Genomic DNA, 24510 nt, shown 5'->3' on the forward strand with positions numbered 1-24510 from the left:
TGTTCATTCCATTATTGTAAATACCTCTTTATTCACATTATCATTACTACTGCTGAAACAGTTATACAAACTTGTTGCTAGTTTTACTTTGTTTTAACCCTATTTCATTGTGAGCAAAATATATGTAACAGTATTATAAGATTCTTCTGTATAAACATATAATATATGTTATATATGTTATGCCCATTATAATATACCCATTATACCCAATATATGCTTCCTCAATTTAATAATGATAATCATTTTTGCAACTGTGTTCTAAAGTTTGCATTACCTGATTTCAGTAAAAAAATATATATATTTTTTAAATGTCTAAGCTATAAATTGATTTGGGTAATAAGAATATTTTTATGGATTAAACTAGCTTCTATTCATGCATTCGATAAAAACCATGAAGATATTTTACAGTTAAAGTCTTTAGTCAAGGAAAAATAACCTGGGAAAGAATAACTAAATTTGCGAGGGGGATACATGTATGATTTTACTTTACATGTGTCACAGTTATATGAGTATATACTATTATTTTTTTACCCAATTTTACCTATAAGAAAACTGAAGCTCAAAAAGTGAAAGCAAGTTTGCTTACACTCTAGAGCATGCACTTTGGATTAAAGTTCATAGTGTCACAATACAACTTAAATCCTCTGCACAAACAATCATTAAGGGAATAGATCACTTTTTCACAAAAGAACAAAATCCATCTCACTTCTGAAAGTTAAAATTGCACTTATGGATAAAGTAGAATTTCGCTGCAAATGAATAAGTAAGTAACAAGCAATTGAGGAATGGAGGAAGGAGGGAAGAGAAACAAGATGAAGAAAATCAGAAGGAATATAAAGCAATCTATTAACAGAGTTGTCTCTGAGGAATAGGATTATAGACTTTTGATTTTTACATTACACAATATAATTTTTAACCCTGACTGTGGATTAATTTGTAATAAAAAATGAGACAGTATTAAAAATGACACCCCCTCCCCCCAAATTACTAATTTACTGACAATTCTGCCATTTTATAAGACAACCATTACTTGTTCCTGAATGATTTACTCACAAGAAATGAAGAAAGGTCTTTAAGAAGTTAAACCAATTTGTACTTTGAGGTTACCAGTAATTAAACAGTTCCGAAGAAATTTATCTGATGGATTACTTATTTTAAAATGTATTGCCTTATAAGAAGGCAGCACATCTAATGTTAGTTCTAGACATTCTTAAGTCTTCAATAAGAAAATTGAAAGAAACAGTTTAAAAATTCAGCATTAATTTTATCATGAGGATTATCTTTATTTAACATTTAAATATAATTCCCTGCTTAAGGACATTTAAAAATGACTCCCTTCCAGTCACCGACACTATGCACTGATCTTAGCGAATTCCATTAGGAGGTTTATTTATTTCTAAGTTTAAGGTTTCTATTTTGAGATTGAGAACTTAGACTAATTGGACACATTTCCTTACCTATTGCATCACCTTCTATATTACAGGTAAGAAACCAAGATTTTGTGACTCCCCTGGTAGCTCAGTTGGTCAAGAATCCACCTGCAATGCAGGAGGCCCCAGTTCAATTCCTGGGTTGGAAAGATCCTCTGGAGAAAGGATACCCACTCCAGTATTTTGGGCTTCTCTGATGGCTCAGCTGGTCCACCTGCAACGTGGGAGATCTAGGTTCAATTCCTGGGTTGGGAAGTTCCCCTGGAGGAGGGAACCGATTCCAGTATTCTGGCCTGGAAAATTCCATGGGTTGTATAGTTCATGGGGTCACAAAGGGTTGGACACTACTGAGCGACTTTCACTTATGACTCCCTAGGTGATGCTAGTGATAAAGACTCCACCTGCCTATGCAAGAGAAACAAAAGAGATAGTTTCCACCTTTGGGCTGGGGAGATCCCTTGGGGTAGGAAATGGCAACCCACTCCAGTATTCTTGCCTGGAAAATTCTGTGGACAGAAGAGCCTGGCTGGCTACAGTACAAGCAGCCACAAAGAGTTGGACATGATGGGGGAACTGAGCACAGACACAGGTTATAAATAAATGTGAACAGTTGTTCTTTTTTCTGTTTTAAGTAAATACTTTTCATACTTTTTAGCTTACAATGGGTATGTATTGGTTTCATAATTAATACAACGAACATTTCTTAATGTGGAGGAAACCCTGTTGTATAGATTGGGCACCACTCCCTTCCCTAGAGATGTCGACTAATTGCCTTTCTCTTTTTCTTCTCACATCCCATGTGCCATTGGGAAAATGACAGCGACCTTTAGAAAGGAGGGGTGAGATGACATCAGAAAGGTTGAAAAATGTCCTGATCTCAAAAAAGGGAGGCTGTGAGGTCAGAATGCAGGAAATGCAGTGCACCTTTGTGAGGGCAGACAGAGACAGACAGGAGGAAGGGGACATTTTCCTGTTGATGGGAATCATCCTGAGAGGCATTAAGGAGACAGGAAACTGTGTCCAGTGGTGACATTTCCTTCTAGTGAGGTTCTAGGAAGAGGCTCCAAGAGTCTCCAAGTTTCTCTTGGAGATAGATCATTCTCTACATCCCATTGTGACCTATAAAACATGATAAAACAGAAGACTGAACAAAATAAGCATTCAGTAGTTTGTTACCAATTTTTAAGATGGCTCGTTCTGTACTTGTTTTTGATAAAGGCCGCATACAGAATATTGAAGGCTGATACCTGCCAATCAATAAGAACAAGTATCTTACTTTTAGCTCAGATATTTTAACAGGAGATTAGAATGTCCAGGCAAATGCTACACATTATATTGGCAACAGAAGATGCTTTGTTTAAAATATTTTAAATTGAGTAATAACTTCACTTTGTTTCTTAACACATGATTGCATGGTTTATACAAAGTATTTCTAATTTGAATGGACTTTCATACTTTAAAACAGAGTTCTGACTTATAGATTGAAGAATAAAAGCCTGAAATTTCTTTCATGCTTATTTATATGAGGTTTTTTGATATTAAAACTGAACTTAAGAGTATAAATGAATCCATTTGTTCTACAAAAAACTGTTATCATTTGCCTCCATTTTCTATGGTGGAACTGTTGACAGAATGACAAAATTGAGGAAAGATCAAAGTAGATTCAAGTCAAGCTAAAATATTTTATCATAGCTTTTCAATAAGCTGCTACAAATGAAAATTATTTTATGGTTATCTGAGATTTTAGATTTACTTTGAATCAAATTTATTAAAAATTGGGACTCAAGACAGCATTTTGGAAAACATATGTGCTATAAAATTTTGTTTCAAATACTGGTTTTCCTATATGTTAGTACTGTGACATTAGCTAAGTCTCTGAACTTCGACTTCCTCTTCTGTAAAATGGGATTACCTGTTCTTCCTTTGCAAGGATTATAGGGGCTCCATGTATGCCCTTATGTGAAAATCCTAGTACCTTGCCTGGCATGTACATTCGGAAAACTGATAGCCTCATTGTTATTATTGCTATTATTCCTTGGCCTCATACAGAACGTAAATAATGTAATCAGTTTTGTTAATTACTGTTTAATTCACTATTTCCAATCATTCACTCCATAATTTTTCTGGAACAAAAATTAAGCTTTTCAATGGAACCTGCAGTTAACAATTTCTTGATACTAAAACTGATACTGGAACACATGTAAACCCATGGCTGATTCATGTCAATGTATGGTAAAAACCACTACAATATTGTAAAGTAATTAGCCCCCAACTAAAATAAATAAATTTATTAATAAATAAACAAATAAATAAAACTGATACTTGATATTCAATCAACTTGGGAGATTACTGATCACTGCTTTCTATTCCCTTTAAAGCCTCCCAAATAAACAAATTTCTATATTATTTTAACCAAGAGACACAGAGACTGAGATAAGAGAGAAAATGCTACATAATTAAAGGGTTACATTTTGAACGGAGATTTATGATTTCAAAATACAAGCCTGTATATTTTTAAGTGGGAAACAAAAGGAGCAAGAGTAATATTTTAATAATATAGTTTGAAAAGCAATTTCCTTTAAAGGAATTCATGAAAATCTTTAGCATGTCATTCTGTGCCAAATGTATTTAAAAACAGTGTTTCAGTTGTTATTAAGTTAAATGGCCTTAGTTCCTTTAATATACTGAAAGTTAAAATTATCTAAATATTACAAATAAGGCCTAAAAGTACTATCTGGTCTTGTAATTGACATAAAAATGATTCTGATTTAATCATACTGAAATGCCCTAAAACTTTTTGTTGGATATACATGAGTAGGTATAAAGATTTTCTTACTTATTAATGTTTAGTGCCCAAATTAGCTACCTTTGGTGCTTTGCTGAGTTCCCTGCTGTCACAGGATCATTAGTGTACCAAGAGCTATAGCATTATCTGAAAGACTGTGTGGAATATACACGTGAATAATGTCAACTGTAATTTAAAAAGCTTGATATGCCATGTAACTTACACAGACAAATGTCAGACATGAGAATACCTATACAGACACTGGCTCTTGAACTGGCATAATTCTTGTTTCTGGCATCTTTGGAAGACAACACTTTGAAATTAGTGAGCAGGGACATGATTTCATGAAGGGATCCAATGGAACCAGTATCACGGACAAGAGAAGAAAGCTCCCTCCAAATGGGCAGATGTCCACTAGTCAGGGCCACAATGAACAGTTTTCATTCTATCGAAAGTTTCTGCTGAGAGACCACTGACATAGGGAAATTCACATTCTCTGTTGCCAGAGAAACCTACTGTGTTCATTTCTGCTTATTTTATGAGCTGGGAAAATTATGTGATAAATGAGTTCAATGAATACATAATTATATTTATATCTCCTGGTCAGTGCTGGTCAAAGCTAATGCTGCGACTTCCTTCCCTGCCTTCCTGCAGAGGTGTCTGTGAGTGGCTCTCTGACACATGTGCTCCATGCCTGCCAGCATGTAGAAACATTCTATACAAACATTTTCCTAGATGGTTACACCTAAAATACACTGAGATGGGGGAATTCAGTGAAGCTGAACTCAGTGAATCCTCTCCAGGCTCCACTTTAGACAAATATTTCCTCTGTGTTCTAACCCTATCTAAGTGTAAGGCTTTTATTGAACAATTGATTTAGTGCACAGATTCAGACTCAAGACCACACTGATGTCTTTATACTAGTATCTTAGATATCGCTATCTCTTGAGCTTTCTTCTCAGTCCAAACAATATTTGTCTTATAGATAAATGGAGGTGGATAGGAATCTTTATTTATTAATTAATTAATTTGGTCTTTATTTTTGGATAGGAGTCTTTAAAATATACTATTTTATGTCTTATTCAGAACCTTCTCAAAACACAGGTTTTTGAAACTCAAAATCTCCTTTCTTACAAATCATTGTGTTTGAACTTTAAAAACTCTTACTTTTAATTTACACAGCCAAGAATATTTTCTCTTGTTCAACACTGGTGTTTCTGCTGTGATAGTCCTGCCCTGAGTTAATGCATTAGAAGATCAAGTCTGAATGGTTAGAGAATCATGGGGTACAAAACGACAATAACAGCAACATAAAATAATTACAATGGAGACAAAAATGTATTATTAATATATCCAGATAGTAACAAATTGCAACTGATTTCTCTATCTGGCTTTACAAAATAAAGCCTACTGTTTAAAAAGGATCAGAGAAGAAGAATATGCAGGATAGCTGAATTAAAGTTTGCTTCTTCCCTTGGTTTATAGAAAGAATAATTGTTTAAAAGTTTTTTTAAGTTAATTTTATTGAAGTATAGCTGCTTTGGGCTTCCCTGGTGGCTCAGATTGTAAAGAACCTGCCTGCAATGTAGGAGATCTGAGTTTGATCCCTGGGTCAGGAAGATCCCCTGGAGAAGGGAATGGCCACCCACACCTGTATTCTTGCCTGGAGAATTCCATGAACAGAGGAGCCTGAAGAGTCAGATATGACTGAGAGATTAACACTTACTATAGTTGCTTTACAATGTTGTGTTAGTTTCTACTGTATAGCAAAATGAATCAGTTATACGTATACATTTATCTTCTCTTTTCTTGGATTTCTTTCCCATTTAGGTCACCAAAGAGTACTGAGTAGGGTTCCCTGAGCTCTACAGGTTCTCATTATTTATTTATCTTACGTGCTTAGTCACTAAGTCATGTCTGACTCTGCGACTCCATGGACTGTAGCCTGCCAGGCTCCTCTGTCCATGGGGATTCTCCAGGAAAGAATACTGGAGTGGGTTGCCATGCTCCTCCTCCAGGGGATCTTCCCAACCCAGGGGTCAAACCCAGGTCTCCCGCATTGCAGGCAGATTCTTTATCAACTGAGCCACCAGAGAAGCCCATGAATACTGGAGTGGGTAGCCTATCCCTTCTCCAGGGAATCTTCCCGACCTAGGAATCGAACTGGGGTCTCCTGCATTGCAGGTGGATTCTTTACTGCTGAGCCACAGGGGAATATAAGGTATTAAACAGTTATTTTAACAGTTTGGATCTTAGAAAAGCTCACTCAGATGTAAAGGCAGTTCTTAACTATAAAACTCAGTGTAAGTTTTGCCTTATTTTCTTGGGAATGTTTCTTCTGATTCAAAGCTACAGTGGCTTCCTTTTATTTTTCCCACAAAATCTAAACAATTTAGTACAGCACTCAGGAACCTCTGTGACTTGACCCAACCCCACCTCTCCAGGCTTTGCTTTTGCTCTGTGCCTTAATGAATTGGACCCTCATGGCCCATTGACCTGCTCCTCTAGGCACTTCCTGAGCTGCTTGGATTCCAAGATCTGCTTCAGCCAGTTCCCTCCCCAGGCAGCCGTCCCTTCCTCCCCCAGTCATGAGGAATCTTCCGGCTCTCTCATCCCTCCCTATGGCATTAGTTTAAGGCTACAATGTATCAGGAGTGTTTGTGATAAGTGATAGTGATAAGAGGACCAGACCCAGCAGGAGAAAACTTGGGTTTTATTCGATTTCAAGCATCCTTGCAAGATCATGTCAATTCTCAGATCTGTCTGTGGATCTCATAACTGCCAGTGCATTGTTTTCAGTCTGAGGTTTATTGACTAAAGATTTCTGCTCTTTGTATATAAAAATCAAGTCTCAGTTCCCAATAGTGCTTTGTACTTAGTAAATATTTGCTGAATCAAATAGAACAACAGATAAGAAACAAGGAGTTTACTGATAAATCTAATGGCATAATGAGGGAAAATGATGGTAAGTTTATTTATTTGACTAAATGTCAATGTTAATAAATATTATCTTATTGACAGAGAGTAGGCAAGGAGTTGGTTATGGGGCTTCCTTTCCCATCCCCTCTATCTCAGTCAACAATTGTGATTTCCTTTTCTTATATCTGCAGAATAAAAATATTTAACACTTTTTCTTTGTACAGTGAAGAAGAGGTAATATATAGAAGTTCATAGCAAAAGGACTGTAGATTAATTACAAATTCATGTTTCATTTGACAAGTTGCTGAATAAGCTCAGAAAACTTTGCCAGGTAAATACCCAAGTTAGATTACTTTATTCAAAGAAGATACAAATATCTCAATTCCTAGACAACAATGTAAACCTTTAGTATTTCAACAAGTGACATTTGGTGTTTTAGCTTGCTACACAGCTTCATGTTGGTGAAGATTATCTATCTTTCTCAGGATAAAAATAAACTTACCTCTATGCTTCTTAGCCCATCACACCTATTATTCAACTATGTGCTCTTTGCTTGTGGTTACCTGAAATAGTGGGAAAAAAAAAATAGAGCACAAATTAAATACAACTCAATAGCATTTTGTGAAAGTTAAATGTTAGACATTTAACTGATGACAGACACACACTTCATAAAACTATCAGCATGCAACTCCAGCTGCAAAAACCAAACAGCAATATGCCTAAGCTGGTTAACAGCAAAAAAGTAAACCAATTACATTGACAAAAGCCACCATAAACAAAAAAAATGTTTTTAAGAGATTAACAGTTTTGGCATTCATCCCTACCATCGAGTCTTTCATTTTCTTTGTTCCATCAAAATTTAGCTCACATTTGATGTTAACAAGAGTTGCATTACTATTATTGTTAATTTTAGTTCTGTTTATTACCTTGAGGGTTTATATTGTAAAATAATTTTGGTGCCTCTAGTTAACGTTAATTAGTTGTTTTAATAACCTATAGACCTATTTGTTATGTTTTTGTAGGTTTACTTTTTTAACTATCAGGAACTTAATAACTGAGAATATTTAACATTACTGTTGCATAGCAAAATTACAGAGTTACTATTAGTGTTACCTGTTTTAACGTTTAGTCATCCTTTGAGTCCTGCGACATATTTCGTTAACAATCATCAGCCATCAAGTCTGATAGTCTCAAAAGAAATATCAGCCCTCTAAACTGCCTTCAAGGGCGGTGATATTTAGCACTGAAAATTACAAATAAAGTTTTTGAGGTTGAATAGCAACAAGTGGCCAGTGACACTGATGATTTGTTTGTCAAAACAAATTGTTGTATACTACGCAAATGAAGTCCACATATTCCTTTGAGTGAAAACAATAAAGTGAATCTACGCAATGCTTACATGTTGGATGGGATATTTAATGTGCGGGAAACTCAAAGGTTGAAGAACTAAGCATTTAGACAGTGGTAAGTGGTAATCTTACCTCTTTATACTCCATTACTCTTTCTCACGAGAGACATGCTAATGCAAACAAGTCAACCAGAATTTGTGTTTAGCAAGATAAAGCTTAGAGGATAGTTTAAAATCCATTTATTATTCTAAATCCATTTTTTTTCCATTAACATGTTATACATTAGTGTCTACTAACCATGATTCATGTAACAGTTTAGTTTGCTAACTTTTAAATTATTTAACAACCATAATTTATTAGTACACTTTTAAAGTATTACACAAATATCTTAAAACAGGCTTGGGTTCATTTTTGTAATTTTTAAATAGAAAACATTTTAGGCATATCTTGAAGAAGAAATATAGCAGGCATTTAAAGCTAGAAAACAAGTAATTCCAAATTTAGTTTTTACAAAAGCTTTCAGCTTTATTGACAAATTATGGCAAACATATTTGACAAATTGTGGTTTCCTATTTAGAGAAGCTTACACATGGAACTTTATGTGTGTGTTTTTTTTCTTTTTTAACAAATACAGGTTAAAACACTAAACAAATTCAGTTAGCTACATACATACAGTAGCTGCTTGTTTTCAACCCCATTAAAACAGCATTTAAAATTAAATTTACAAACTTAATATCAAACAGCTTCATCTAACTAACAGATATTAAAAGACAGGTTAAAACATCTTATCTACAACTTTATTATAGTTAGTTCAAATGTGGTGTTACAGTCTTTTAGTAAACTTAAACAAAGTTTTTCTAATTGATTGAGACTCAAAGTCTGTTAAGAGATTCATGCTCTTTGATTAAAAAAAAAAAAGAGAGAGAGAGAGAGAAAAAGATTACACACAACAATGAAAACAACCAAGAGAGTATCATCCTACTGAATGATGGTTTATAGACGATGCTTGCCAACATCTTTTTTAGTCTGTCTTGTAAAATAATAATAGTGCCATTGTCATGCCAACGGTATAGGGGAAATACAAGAAATATATGGGAGCAATCATGGGCAGTTATCCCTAGAATAGGAACAAAAAAAAGGACTATTACTTGTCATGTTGTTGTTTATGTGGAGACCACAGGCTATGAACTGTCTCTGAGGTGAGGTCACAGGAGAAGAGAACCTCAGTATCTACCATAGGGGTGCTCCCTGTATGCCCCTCGGGCTGACCTTGACGGAGGTGCTTTCAGGCTGGAGTGAGTTGTGGCCCATTCTTCTGGCACTATGAACAAGAGATAAATAGAAACATTCACTTTGCTTCACAGTTATTGAAAGCAGTTACTTATGATGCAATAGTAGAAAAGAGAGTAAAGCATCTTAACACTGAAGGCTCTATCCTTATTACATGTTCCACACGGTGAGATCATCCAAAAAAGTATATATTTTGAAATGCAACCCCTTGGAAATAAGCCAGCATGGCACTTTTCAAAGCACATAAGGTTAAGAACGTTTTAACAGAAAGTCCATATTAAAAAGAAAGAGGAGCATCCAGGTAAACCACCCCTTCCTTATGCTTTACACAGACTCCTAAAAGAAACTGGATAGGGGAAAACAGCAGACTTTAGCCACTGATTAACATAATAATAATATGGGAATCTTGAAACCAAACCAGACCCAAAATGCCTAATGTCTGTTTTCTATCTCCAAAACCAAATGATTAGAAACTCTACAGGTTGAGACCCAGGGTTTGGCATTTTTCACATGGTCATCTAGATTAAGGATCCCCAGCCTCTGGGCCATGGACTGGTACCTCCTGTCAGATCAGCAGTGACATTAAGTTAGAAATAAAGTGCACTTGAATCATCCTCAAACCTCCCCCCACCCCTGGTCTGTGGAAAAATTGTCTTCCGTGAAACCAGTCCCTGATGCCATAAACGTTGTGGCCACTGATCAGAGTCCAAGTTTGAGGTTCATTGTGCTAAACTATCCAAGTTAGTGAGAGTAAGTTTCAGTAGCCAACTCAGTAAAGAAAAATCTTCTATCAGTTTTTCCAATAAACAAGTTGGAAAATAAAGAGGTATTAGTGCACTAGGACAATTCATCATTTATGTTTAATCCGACTTTCAGTAACCTCAACGTTCTGGGACCTGGCAAACAGACAAGAAAAGCAACTAAGCTTTTGGGTATTGTGAAAAATAGTTTCTGTAAAGTCTGTGTACCCAGAAGGGAAATGTAGTGCTTTTTCAAAGGACCAAGGGGTCTATGGTGACTTATATGGTCCCAGAAGCTAGGTTATCTAGGCCTTTCAATCAGAATTCAGTTCTTCATTAGAGAGCAGACTGAACTATGGTGGGAGGAAGTATGGGAATAAGAAGAGGGATTACTAGAAAGACACACTGACATTGATAGCTGATATAAAAGGTGGTGGTAATGGAAATAACTGGAAAATCACTGCAGATTGAGGGCATATACCTCTGAAAAGTTCAAGTGCCTCTAAAAATGTCTTCAGCAAACATAATAAGAAAAAATTTGAATTGTACTTACTATAAGGCAAGGAATAATGACCTACAATACAGAAAAATGAACAAAAGTTGGGTCAATGTAGGGGAAAATAGCATTAAAGGGGTGAACGTTAGGTGTCTAAGGATATCCTTCATCAGAATACCTTCATTACAAATGATATAAGATGATAAATGAAGCATTTCATATCTTTCACTATTTATTCTTTACCATCTGAGACGTGAGGGAAACCCTTTAAGGTACATGCTTATGTTTATTTCAATATATATTGGGACATAAAAATGAGACCCTAAATAAATATGAGAAATGTTACCTTGGGTCAGAATATAGATATACCTCGTTCAGGGGTTGGAAAACTAAGAACTTTGAGCCAAATTTGGCCAGCTGTCTGTTTTAATAAACACAGTTTTACTAGCATACAAGTATGCTTATTTATTAAAACATTGTATATGGTTGCCTTTTCTCTACAAAGGAAGCCTTGTGTGATTGAGACTATACTGGTACAAAACCTAAAGTATTTACTCTCTGGACTTTTACAGGAAAGGCTTACAGGCCACACTCCAGATCATGTTTTCTTTTTTGGTGGGGGGTTGTAGATATTTTTCCTTTTCACAGCATCTATTGAAGACAGGAATTTAAGCCCGAGCTGCCGAACTTTCTCAACACAGACGTTTTGGAGAATAATGTTATCTGTTTACTTGATTGTAATTAAAGAAAAATTTATTTGATGTACTGGAAGGGAAAATAGATCTTGCTTGGAAGATTGAAAGTGCCTTGTCAGCCTCATATAATGTGAATTTTATACTTTGTCTATGAATTATCAAGAATGCTGGAGAGGGTGTGGAGAAAAGGGAACCCTCTTACACTGTTGGTGGGAATGCAAACTAGTACAGCCACTATGGAGAACAGTGTGGAGATTCCTTAAAAAACTGGGAATAGAACTGCCATATGACCCAGCAATCCCACTGCTGGGCATATACACCGAGGAAACCAGAATTGAAAGAGACGCGTGTACCCCAATGTTCATCGCAGCACTGTTTACAATAGCCAGGACATGGAAGCAACCTAGATGTCCATCAGCAGACGAATGGATAAGGAAGCTGTGGTACATATACACAATGGAATATTACTCAGCCATTAAAAAAAATACATTTGAATCGGTTCTACTGAGATGGATGAAACTGGAGCCCATTATGCAGAGTGAAGTAAGCCAGAAAGAAAAACAACAATACAGTATACTAATGCATATATATGGAATTTGAAAGATGGTAACGATAACCCTATATGCGAGACAGAATAAGAGACACAGATGCATGGAGCAATTTTATGGACTCTGAGGGAGAAGGTGGGGGTGGGACGTTCTGGGAGAATAGCATTGAAACATGTATATTATCATATGTGAAACAGAACACCATTCCATGTTCGATGCATGAGACAAGGGCTCAGGGCCGGGGCAATGGGATGACCCAGAGGGATGGGATGGGGAGGGAGGTGGGTGGGGGGTCCAGGAAGGGGAACACATGTAAACCCATGGCTGATTCATGTCAATGTATGGCAAAAACTATTACAATATTGTAAAGTAATTAGCCCCCAACTAAAATAAATAAATTTATAATAAAAAAAAAAAGAATATGTCAATGTCTTCACCCTCTAGTGGTAGAAGATAAAATCTACCCTGTTCTATTACTGTTTTTAACAAAGGGAATGTACCACCTTTTGCTTCATTTGATCTAAAGTGTTGAAGATCCCTGAGTTGCAATTTATGTGTTTTAGGAGCTGCGAATAATATAGGTTTCAAGTTTCCCCGGGGATGGAAGTCCTTTGTTTCTTAGATGCTGAATGTTGCTGCAGAAGAGCGAAGCAACACCGTTGTAACTGCCATTATCTACTCCCAGATTTGTCAGAGCTTTTAAACTGGCATAATCCTGGGGGCTTGCCACAGAGCACATGGCAATGTTTAATAAAAACTCACTGACTTAGTTTTATTTGACTTTATCTAAAGCTCCAGGGGGCTTCCCTGGTGGCTCAGCGACAGTCTGCCTGCCAGTGTAGAATTCACCAATTCAGTCTCTGGGTCAGGAAGGTCTCCTGGAGAAGGAAATGACAACCCACTCCGATATTCTCGCCTGAGAAATTCCATGGATGGAGGAAGCTGGCGAGCTGCATTCCATAGGGTCACAAAAGAGTCAGGTACCACTTAGCAACTAAATAACAACGACTCTCCAGAACAGCAAACTGACGGTGGAGGCGCGGCGGCTGCGCGCCACCACGAGGGGCCCCTGGGCTGTTCAGAATGATCCGGACGCAAGCAGGCCCCCTGGGCCCGCCACGGGGTCTCACCGCCAGAGGCCTCCAGCACAGGGGAGGTCCGGACACCCGCCCTGGGTGGAGGGTGCTCCTCCTGGGGCTCGCGACCACCAGCGCCAGAGCCCGGAGCCGGGAGAACACTCCCGTACTGCTGTCCTACGACCCCCACGCGCAGCCCTACCTGCCCAGCTGCCCCCAGGCCCACGGAGGGGACTCCGCCTGGCGGGCCACCGGCCAAGAGGCAGGGGGACTACATCCCCGCGAGACGAGGCCAGTTCGGCCCCAGACGGGGGACGCGGGCGAGGTTGGCCCCCTGCGGGCCCGGGCAGTGCGGGCCGCGACTGGGGGCGACGCGCCCGCAAGGCGAGGGGCGCGGGCGCTCCGGGGGCCGGGGAGACGGAGATGCGGCGCAGCCGGCAGGAACACAAGCGCCGCAGACACGGGGGCGGCCCTGGGGCGCCGGCAGGCTCAGCCACCCCGGAGCCTCCCGAGTCCCTGGCCCGCGGTCGGAGCCGGCAGGCCGCGGCCTCACCGCTTGCAGCGGAGGCGCCCAGACCGCCCATCTCGCCCGTCCGTCCTCCCCAGAGCCGTCTTCTTCTAGCCTGAGCCCAAGGCTCTCGTCCTGGGGACACGCTTTCGAACGAGGCGACCCAGCCGTGTCCGCACAACGGCTGCGGCTGGAGGCTCCTCAAGGCTGCGGGACTGCGGAGCCCGACCTCGCTTCCCCGCCCTGGGCTCCCCACTGGGCTTACTGGGCACAGGGCAAAGGAGTGGCCCCACTTCCCGGGTGCCTGGGAGGCCCAGCGGGACCCTCCCCGGACTGACGGGGGAGGCGCGGGCCCAAGTCTGTTCTTTTCTGCTTCACCCCAAATTCAGTCTCTGAGATTTAACTTGGTGTCAGGCTACAAAGGCCATATTCCACTTCAATGTTAACAAAAAAGGCAAACTGAAGTCCTCCCCAGGCAAAAGGAGTTTTAGATTTGTCTAAGAGTCCTTACCACTAGCAGAAGAAATCAATTTCACTTAATTCAGATAATAATAAAAGGTCAGGGAAATACTATTTCTATCTGTGCATATTTCCTTGGTCTATGTTTTTCTTACTATCAGAATGGTTACATATAGTCAGTTACGTCTACAGTCACCAAAATATAATACAAGCCAGCTTCTCTCACTCAAGTTTTGGTCTTTGGGTCTGGACTGGAAAGCACTGACTCAATAAACAGTTTCCTTGGTCATGAATCATATAGTGTGTGAATGAGCCTTGTGTTGTCAGCCAATACCCTCACTTCTCACCAGAAGATCTTGAGTTAATTCAGAGATATAAATAATTCTTAGAAATTCAGAGTGATTTCAACTTGAGTCTACCATAGAACCTTGCACATAGAGATAGACATCTTATTATAAAGTGTTAATGATGGGGATTCTCTAAAATATGAACTTACAAAGATCCAGGTGAACTTCGAATTTGTCTGTCTTCTTGGGGTTCTTCTATTTAGCAGATAGAGTGGATTTAAAATATTTTAGGACTCCATACAAATTTCAGAGTCCTGGCCAAATGTTTCAATTCCTACGAAGGATGCTATTAAAAAATTATTGCAGACACTAAAATTTAGAGATCTTTCTTTTTACTTTTGGAAAATGATAGATAAATTCTCTCAATATCAAGATCATTGTTTCCCGAGAAGCACTAGCTACTCTATGCATATGAACAGAGCAAATAAATACATTATTCCTTAGAAAAGGTAACAAACTAACTGCTAAGTTGGAAATTACTGGAATGGTTTACTGAATTGTGGCTCTGGAAAAAGCAAATGAAGATATGAGAAGTAGAGTTCAACTGATTTGATCAAATCACTACCATTTCTGGTTGGATTTCCCAATCCAGATTTTAATGTATGTTACAGTATAAAATGAAAGCTGAGCGCCGAAGGATTGATGCTTTTGAACTGTAGTGTTGGAGGAGACTCTTGAGAGTCCCTTGGCCTGCAAGGAGATCCAATCAGTCCATCCTAAAGGAAATTAGTCCTGAATATTCATTGGAAGGACTTAGGCTAAAGTTGAAACTCCAATACTTTGGCAACCTGATGCGAATAACTGACTCATTTGAAAAGACCATGATGCTGGGAAAGGTTGAAGGCGGGAGGAGAAGGGGATGACAGAGAACGAGATGGTTGGATGGCATCACTGACTCAATGGACATGAGTTTGAGCAAACTTCGGGAGTTGGCGATGGACAGGGAAGCCTGGTGTGCTACACTCCATGGTATCGCAAAGAGTCAGGCAGGACTGAGCGACTGAACTGACTGACAGTATATGATAGGAAGGAAAGTAGGCAGATAAAGCATTCATTAAATAAAATTTTCTTGTTTTTCCTTCAGATCTCCTATGTTCCAGTCCTTATACTAAGCCCTGCATATGAAGATGGTTTAAGGAGCCTTGAGGAGATCACAGGACAGCACTAACATGAGATGTCATAAATTACGACAGTTGTAATAGATATTTGAAGAAAACGCTGAGAAAGGCCTGCAGAAGGGAGTTACTAACTTCCATCATTCAATTGAACTTGGATTGAACTCTAACACTGAATCAAATAGCTTATTTTCTGAGTAAATATATGGCATGACTAAGAATTCAGGCCCTGTTTAACCCAGAGAACTCACATTCTTTAAAATATTTCCTGTATTAATTATTTTGTACCGAAATGGAGCAAGACTCTATGATCCTTGCCCACGCCCCCAGCCCCCACCATGCCTTCTGCCTGCCTTTTGCCTGTGGAAAACCTTAGTCAAAGAATAAAGTTAATCAGAGAAGTGAGAAATGCGGAAGCAAATGAAAACAGTCTAAGGGGACTAAAGAATAATAACGTAGTCATTAAACATAGTCAAGGACCTTTAGTTGTTTCTCAAAAGCTATAGATAATAGTCTGAGCCATATCTTGTGAGCTGTCTTATAGATACCAAAACACCAGGTGGAGAAGTTAACTACATGATGACCAGACTGTACCCAGGACTTGAGCTGCCACAGTTCTGAGAACTGACTGTGATGAAATGGGAATAAGTGCACCCCAGAACTGAAGATTAACTGTACCTAAAACAGCCAAAATGATGCTAGTCAGACCCCTGATGACCAATTTGAAAATGACTGTTAGAGATGACTGTGCTGTTTCTGCATGTAGCACCCCTCCATCTATAAAGGCTCTCACCCACTGCTTGTCAAGGGGGAATCAACGTTTGGACAAATGTCTGCCACCCTCCCGCCAAGTTGCCGGCATCTGAAATAAAGCAAACTTTCCTTTCCACCAACCTGGCCTGTTTACTGGCTTTTGAGCGGCAAGCAGCCAGACCCCCACCCCCACCCCGCAACACACACACCTCCTTTCGGTAACAGTACCACCTGATCTAGTTTGATTCTAAGAGCTACAAGAAGAAAGACTTTTTACAGTGATAGACAAGTAGTAAGGACACCATAAATATTTGTAAGGTAAGTGAATTTAAGAATCAATTATGCAAAATAAGTGAAATAGGACTCATTCAGAAACACATTCTTAGCAATTATGCTGCAGTGTTTTGCAGAATTCATAGCTGTATATCCCTTACATGCTAATAAGCATCATTCCAGAATATTTCACTTTGATAAAGGGATGTAAATTACTCAGTGTATCACTGATGCTGTTCGTGTTGCCAGTTCTCCTGCTGTATCTCACTGTAAGCTGAACCCAGGGTAGGAAAGGCGCAAGCTAAGAGGCTGGAAGAAGACTCAAGGAACCATAGGAATTCAAGACACGTTTATTCTCTCCTGGCTGGCACAGCAGCCATAGCATCAGACATAACATAATGCAACATAACACAACCTCTCTTCTGGCTGACACAGCAGCCATACCGCAATTCCCTCCTCTCGTGGCTGATCCAACAGACACAACTGTGATGCAGTCCTAATGCTGCTGCTTTTTGGGTGGAGCTCACAAATCTCTATAGCACAAAGTAGCTTGTGACCAAGCAAGTACCTCGTGATGTCCATTGTGCAGTACTATAAATGATCTCAATTGTTACATAGTCATTGTTTACAAACCGTGGTGAGGGCCATCTTGGCTAATTTGCTCTCTCCCCACATTCAGGTAACTCTTCTTGCGCATTAAATGTTACTCTAGTGACTTTAAAAGCTTTTGTATCTCAAATGCTCTGCTCTCAGAAAGTCAGGACTACTAAGTGGTATGTATTTCTCAATGCACTTTCATTCCCACCATGGGATTAGGTACTTTGGGGAGCAGAGTGAGAAAGAAAAATCTGGATGATTTTTAAACTTGCAAAATGATGTTCTCTGATTGCTGTAGAGATACTATGAACATTGAGGTTGTTAGGGGGGAAATGAAGCTCAGGAACAAGATGCCAATTAAGGAAAAGTCTGTATTATTTACCTGTAAAGTAAAATTTTAATGTTTATGTTCCCGGAAGTAGGTTTAACATGCCATCTTCAAAGTGAACTGACGTTAGAGAGTAGTTCAGAAAGGACGTAGATCATCATAAAGATTATCTATGGCATAGCTCTTATGCTCACATTTTGCTAGATAACTAGTTACTTATATTTCTGAGATATGAAAAAGAATATCAAAATTTTCTTTAATCACACTGCAACAAAAAAGGACAGCCCTTGTCACTTATTTTTCACGCACTGCAAACCAATTTGCAAAAAGCAGACCTTAATGTGAGAAACCTAAATTGATCTCTATTATTACAAGTCACCAGTTTCTTCGGTTTCCCATCATATAATCATACAAAAGCATTAAAATAGATTGATTAAAGTTCACATTGGCTCTGAGCCACTCAGTTTGTTGGACTCAGATTTCTCATTTCTTAGAGGAATATCATTCTATTTAAAAGCATCTTTCAAATATTTAAGAACATGTTGCTTTATGGATATTTATTCCCAAAGAGAATATGTCAGGTTAGATGCTTTTTAGTGGTTGTAACACTCTATAATAATAATGCAAATTTTCATTATTTAATTGTAAAATACCTTTGCTACTAAAAAACTGAAGATACACCTACTAAGGGTCATGTATAGTGCTGGGCATTTTATGTATTTTTATTAGCAAATACATTTTTTTTTCCTGCAAGATAAGTGCTAGTGTTGTCTTCCTTTAAGATGAGATAGCAATAACTCAGAAAGTTTAGTAGCTTTCCTAACATGTATATGGAATTCCTTGATAAAATTTGGGACTTTGCCTTAAATGTGCTACAAGAGTACAGAACATATATATTTGTAATTGTATCACCATCTTTCCACCTCGTGGGTCAGATGGTAAAGCGTCTACCTGCAATGTGGGAGACCCAGTTTCGATCCCTGGATCGGGAAGATCCCCTGGAGAAAGAAATGGCAACCCATTCCAGTACTCTTGCCTAGAAAATTCCATGGATGGAGGAGCCTGGTGGGCTACAGTCCATGGGGTCACAAAGAGTCGAACATGACTGATAGACTTCACTTTCTTTCACTTTCTTTTTATCTGAAGGAAACCCATGGATTCCATTCTCTTTTCACTTTTCTTTGCTTGGTTAGCAAATAAGACAATTTATTTTACTCCTCTCTGATTGTATAATAATTTGTGAGTCCAACAACAGATCATTGATTAGCTAAATGTGTGAGAATGTAGCTTTAATTTTGTTAACAAAAATTTGGGCTGCTTGAAGTGAATTTGCTGAGGGAAAAATCTAGGTGCATATTTACCCAAAGTGAAAGTTATTTTTAGCTGATCTGCTCTGAACTTTTTATAATATTAATGAAATATTAGAACCTAACGGTTCAACCATTTCATTCACACAGTTTGTATTGTCACTATATGTAATTGCAGAGTTTATTGTTTTAAGACATGGAGGGTAAAATGGAAGAGTAATGAGGGGGAAATATGACTGAACAACATCTCTTCTCAGAGATGAACATAATGAGTTATGTTCTAAGAAGTGTCAACTACAAATTGACACTTGCCATCTACCACTACAAGCATTAAACCATGTACTGCTGCAGCTGCTGATTTTCAACACCCCCTAAAAGAGGTGCACGATGGAGAGCAGAAATGAGGCATGAAGACTCTACACATGGACATCACCAGATGGTCAACACCGAAATCAGATTGATTACATTCTTTGCAGCCAAAGATGGAGAAGCTCTATACAGTCAACAAAAACAAGACCGGGAGCAGACTGTGGCTGAGATCATGAACTCCTTGTTGCCAAATTCAGATTTAAATTGAAGAAAGCAGGGAAAACCACTAGACCATTCAGGTATGACCTAAATCAAATCCCTTATGATTATACAGTGGAAGTGACGAATAGATTTAAGGGACTAGATCTGATAGACAGAGTGCCTGATGAACTATGGACAGAGGTTCATGACACTGTATGGGAGACAGGGATCAAGACCATCACCATGGAAAATAAATGCAAAAAAGCAAAATGCCTGTCTGAGGAGGCCTTACAAATAGCTGGGAAAAGAAGCGAAGTGAAAAGCAAAGGAGAAAAGGAAAGATATAAGCATCTGAATGCAGAGTTCCAAAGAATACCAAGGAGAGATAAAAAGCTTTCCTCAGTGATCAGTGCAAAGAAATAGAGGAAAACAATAGAATGGGAAAGACTAGAGATCTCTTCAAGAAAATTAGGGATACCAAGGGAACATTTCATGCAAAGAGGGGCTTGATAAAGGACAGAAACAGTATGGACCTAACAGAAGCAGAAGATATTAAGAAGGGGTAGCAAGAATACACAGAAGAACTGTACAAAAAAGATCTTCACGACCCAGATAATCACCATGGTGTGATCACTCACCTAGAGCCAGACATCCTGGAATGTGAAGTCAAGTGGGCCTTAGAAAGCATCACTACAAACAAACCTCGTGGAGGTGATGGAATTCCAGTTGTGCTATTTCAAATGCTCAAAGATGATGCTGTGAAAGTGCTACACTCAGTATGCCAGCAAATCTGGAAAACTCAGCAGTGGCCACAGGACAGGAAAAGGTCAGTTTTCATTCCAATTCCGAAGACGGGCAATGCCAAAGAATGCTCAAACTACCGCACAATTGCACTCATCTCACACGCTAGTAAAGTAATGCTCAAAATTCTCCAAGCCAGGCTTCAGCAATATGTGAACCATGAACTTCCAGATGTTCAAGCTGGTTTTAACAAAGGCAGAGGAACCAGAGATCAAATTGCCAACATCTCCTGGATCATCAAAAGAGCAAGAGAATTCCAGAAAAACATCTATTTCTGCTTTATTGACTATGCCAAAGCCTTTGACTGTGTGGATCACAATAAACTGTGGAAAATTCTGAAAGAGATGGGAATACAAGACTATCTGACCTCTCTTGAGAAACCAGTATGCAGGTCAGGAAGCAACAGTTAGAACTGGACATGGAACAACAGACTGGTTCCAAATAGGAAAAGGAGTATGTCAAGGCTGTATATTGTCACCCTGTTTCTTTAACTTATATGCAGAGTACATCATGAGAAACGCTGGGCTGGAAGAAACACAAGCTGGAATCAAGATTGCTGGGAGAAATATCAATAACCTCAGATATGCAGATGACACCACCCTTATGGCAGAAAGCGAAGAAAAACTGAAGAGCCTCTTGATGAAGGTGAAAGAGGAGAGTGAAAAAGTTGGCGTAAAGCTCAACATTCAGAAAACTAAGATCATGGCATCTGGTCCCATCACTTCATGGGAAATAGAAGGGGAAACAGTGGAAACAATGTCAGACTTTATTTTTTTGGGCTCCAAAATCACTGCTGATGGTGACTGCAGCCATGAAATTAAAAGACGCTTACTCCTTGGAAGGAAGGTTATGACCAACCTAGACAGCATATTTAACAGCAGAGACATTACTTTGCCAACAAAGGTCTGTCTGGTCAAGACTATGGTTTTTCCAGTAGTCATGTATGCATGTGAGAGTTGGACTGTGAAGAAAGCTGAGCACGGAAGAATTGATGCTTTTGAACTGTGGTGTTGGATAAGACTCTGGAGAGTCCCTTGGACTGCAAGGAGATCCAACCAGTCCATCCTAATGGAGATCAGTCCTGGGTGTTCATTGGAAGGACTGATGTTGAAGCTGAAACTCCAATACTTTGGCCACCTCATGCGAAGAGTTGTCTCACTGGAAAAGACCCTAATGCTGGGAAGGATTGGGGGCAAGAGGAGAAGGGGACGACAGAGGATGAGATAGTTGGATGGCATCACCGACTATGGACATGGGTTTGGGTAAACTCCGGGAGTTGGTGATGGACAGGGAGGCCTGGCATGCTGTGATTCATGGGGTCGCAAAGAGTTGGACATCACTGAGCATCTGAACTGAACTGAACTGGGGAAAAACTATAAGAACGGGTCTTCAGATATCTAGATATTTTCAGGAACCAATTTTATGAGCCCATTTCTTCTACCTTTTCTTGCCTAGAAAAGCACCAACATTCTTAACAGTGATGACTACTTCTTGTAACTGGCACAAGCCCTCAGCAAAAGATATGTGCTTGATTGCATGTATTCCCATCTTCACCAAAATTACATATATACTGATCTTCCTACCTTACCTCTTTGCAATTAGAAACAAGTAACACTTGGGATAATCCATTTAGAGAATAATGAAGCTATTCCATTCCAAACTCTAGAGTTTTAAGACACATATGATAGGTACTTGTTTATTGAATAAACTATTATATTCAAATATTTTGCATCTTCATTTTGTACCCAAAAAGAAGCCACAGGCCTCTCTCAGATGTGTCCTTCAGCTAAAATGAAAGTCCTATGAGTCCTAACCCATGGACAGAGGAGCCTGGCAGGTTCCTCTGTCCATGAGGTCACAAGAGTTGGATATGACTTAGCAACTAAGCAACAACAACAACAACAACCTGTTAGTCCTATAGCCAGGCCTGTGTTTGGGTTCTAGTTCTGCCTCTTTCTTGTGGAAAGGCATCTTTGATAAGTCAGCAAGTCTTTTCCTCTACATATTGATGGTGCATTTTAATTGTCACAAACCATTGTGATCTTATGACATGCATATCTGAATGCCTGTGGGACATCTCAAGTGTTTCAAAGTCACTTTTTTTAAAAACTAAACTCTTTCTCCATGCTGCTTAATGCTCCAAGTTTCATGTTTCAGTAAATAGCACTATTACCAACAACTTACCTAGTTGCATATCAAAAATCCTCAGCATCCTCTGAAGTTTGCTCAGTAGATCTAAGCAATCATCAGGCTTTGTCTTTTCTCAACCATTTAGCTCATCAGTTTCTTTCTATTCCTACTAATCCTATCCATGCCAAGCCATTATCATCTTTGCCCAGAGTACGTACACAACTACCTTGTTATTGTTTTTCCATTATTTTAAGCATCCATACATGTATATGTAAGTATATATGTATATGCTATAATTATATATGTTTATTATACATACATACACACATTGTACATATACATATATATGTATTATATATATACAGTAGAGTATATATATATATATATTCTCTACTGTTGTGTGTGTGTATACATTATTCTTCTCCATCTTCTTGAGAGAAAAACTTGTCCAAGTACAATTAGTTATGCCTGTTCAGTTGCTCTTGTAGCACACTTAAGATAAAGTCCCAAATTATTAGCAAGGAATTCCATGCAGGGCCAAACATGGTCTGACTCTTGACTCTGTCTTAGAAAATTAGAGTTGTTGACTTTGGTGATCATATAAAGAGTGTAAGTATTCTGTATTGTTTATTGAAAAAAAATTCTACGGTTTCAAAATACAAGTAATGCTATTGATAAAGGTAAGACTTTAAAATCTTTTAAAAATGGAAAGTCATTTTATTATTGCACGGAAATGGACCAATTAGGGAAAAGAATCAGTAGAACAAATTAGTTTAAGATTTCAAGTACAAAAGACCCAAATTTAGATACCTATTAAATATTGGCAAATGAAAGATTTCACTTTGCTTAATATATTGAGAAAAACCTTACATTTTCCCTAACAATGAGTAAATGTTATAGATTGCATTTTTTGATCACTTACTATTTTGGTTCATCTTAAGAATGATGATTGCTGGTAAAGCTTCCACAAGTCGGAGATGGATTAGGTCTTTGGGAATTTTGAAGTGCTTCTCTTGGCTATTAAGGTTGTTGTTATTCAGTCACTAAGTCGTGTCCAACTCTTTGTGACCTCATGAACTGCAGCACAACAGGCTTCTCTGTCCATCACTATTTGCCTGAGTTTGCTCAAACTCATGTCTATTGAGTCAGTAATGACAGGAACTTATCCTGAATACTGATATTTTCCTCAGTGAGACCCATTTAAGCCTTTGAAGAGGTTCTTAGGTGAAGCCCCTAATGGTTAGTATAACATCCCTCTCCTTCGTGGTGGTGCATTTATTTTTATTTTTTTTAATTTATTGATTTAAAAAGATAATTTATATTATAGGTGATTTATGATGTTGTTAGTTTCAGGTGCATACCAAAGTGATTCATGTATCTATTCTTTTCAAATTATTTTACCATTTATATTGTTAAATAATCCTGAGTGGAGTTTCCAATGTTATACAGTAGGTTCTTGCTGGTTATCTATTTTAAACAGAACAGTGTGTACATGTCAACCACAAACTACCTAACTATCCTTGCCCCACCTCCCCATTCCACTTGGTAACCATAAGTTTGTTCTCTAAGTCTATAAGTCTGTTTCTGTTCTGTATCATTTTTTAAAAGATTCTGCTTATAAGTGATATCATACAATATTTTTCTTTCTCTGTCTGACTTATTTCACTCTATGACAAATCTTTAGGTCCATCCATGTTGCTGCAAATGGTATTATTTCATTGTTTTTAATGGCTGAGTAATATTCCATTGTGTATATGTGTGTATATGTATATTCACATCTTTATCCATTTTTGTCGATGGACATTTAAATTGCTTCCATATCTTGACTATTGTAAACAGTGTGCTGTAATAAGCATCGGGGTGTATGTATCCTTTCAGACTATGCTTTTCTCCAGATACATGCCAAGGAATGGATTTGCATGGTCATATGATAGTTCTGGGTCTTGCCTGGTAGCTCAGCTGGTAAAGAATCCACCTGCAATGCAGGAGATCCCAATTTGATTCCTGGGTCAGGAAGATCCCCTGGAGAAGGGTTAGGTTACCCACTCCAGTAT

At 38.6% G+C, this 24510-nt stretch overlaps 1 protein-coding gene across 5 annotated transcripts in view; it reads right to left on the minus strand.

Annotated features, from left to right (window-relative positions):
• Positions 1-24510, minus strand: part of KHDRBS2 (KH RNA binding domain containing, signal transduction associated 2) — a 631271-nt gene that overhangs the window by 81269 nt on the left and 525492 nt on the right. The window contains exons 9-11 of one of the 5 annotated variants that reach the window (XM_081523653.1): positions 9632-9804; positions 7637-7697; positions 2355-2549 (exon numbers count right to left, since the gene is read on the minus strand). In XM_081523653.1, the coding sequence (XP_081379779.1) occupies positions 9707-9804 (98 nt within the window). In that variant the 3' untranslated portion in view covers positions 2355-2549; positions 7637-7697; positions 9632-9706. Of the gene's footprint in view, positions 1-2354; positions 2550-7636; positions 7698-8247; positions 8378-8693; positions 9805-11066; positions 11088-24510 lie in introns of those variants that run through there. The other 4 variants (XM_081523657.1, XM_081523654.1, XM_081523656.1 and 1 more) reach the window with 4 other exon arrangements.

The sequence above is a fragment of the Giraffa tippelskirchi genome, chromosome 8 (assembly GCF_054371585.1).
Source record: "Giraffa tippelskirchi isolate mGirTip1 chromosome 8, T2T-mGirTip1v1.2.pri, whole genome shotgun sequence".
Lineage (NCBI taxonomy): Eukaryota > Metazoa > Chordata > Mammalia > Artiodactyla > Giraffidae > Giraffa > Giraffa tippelskirchi.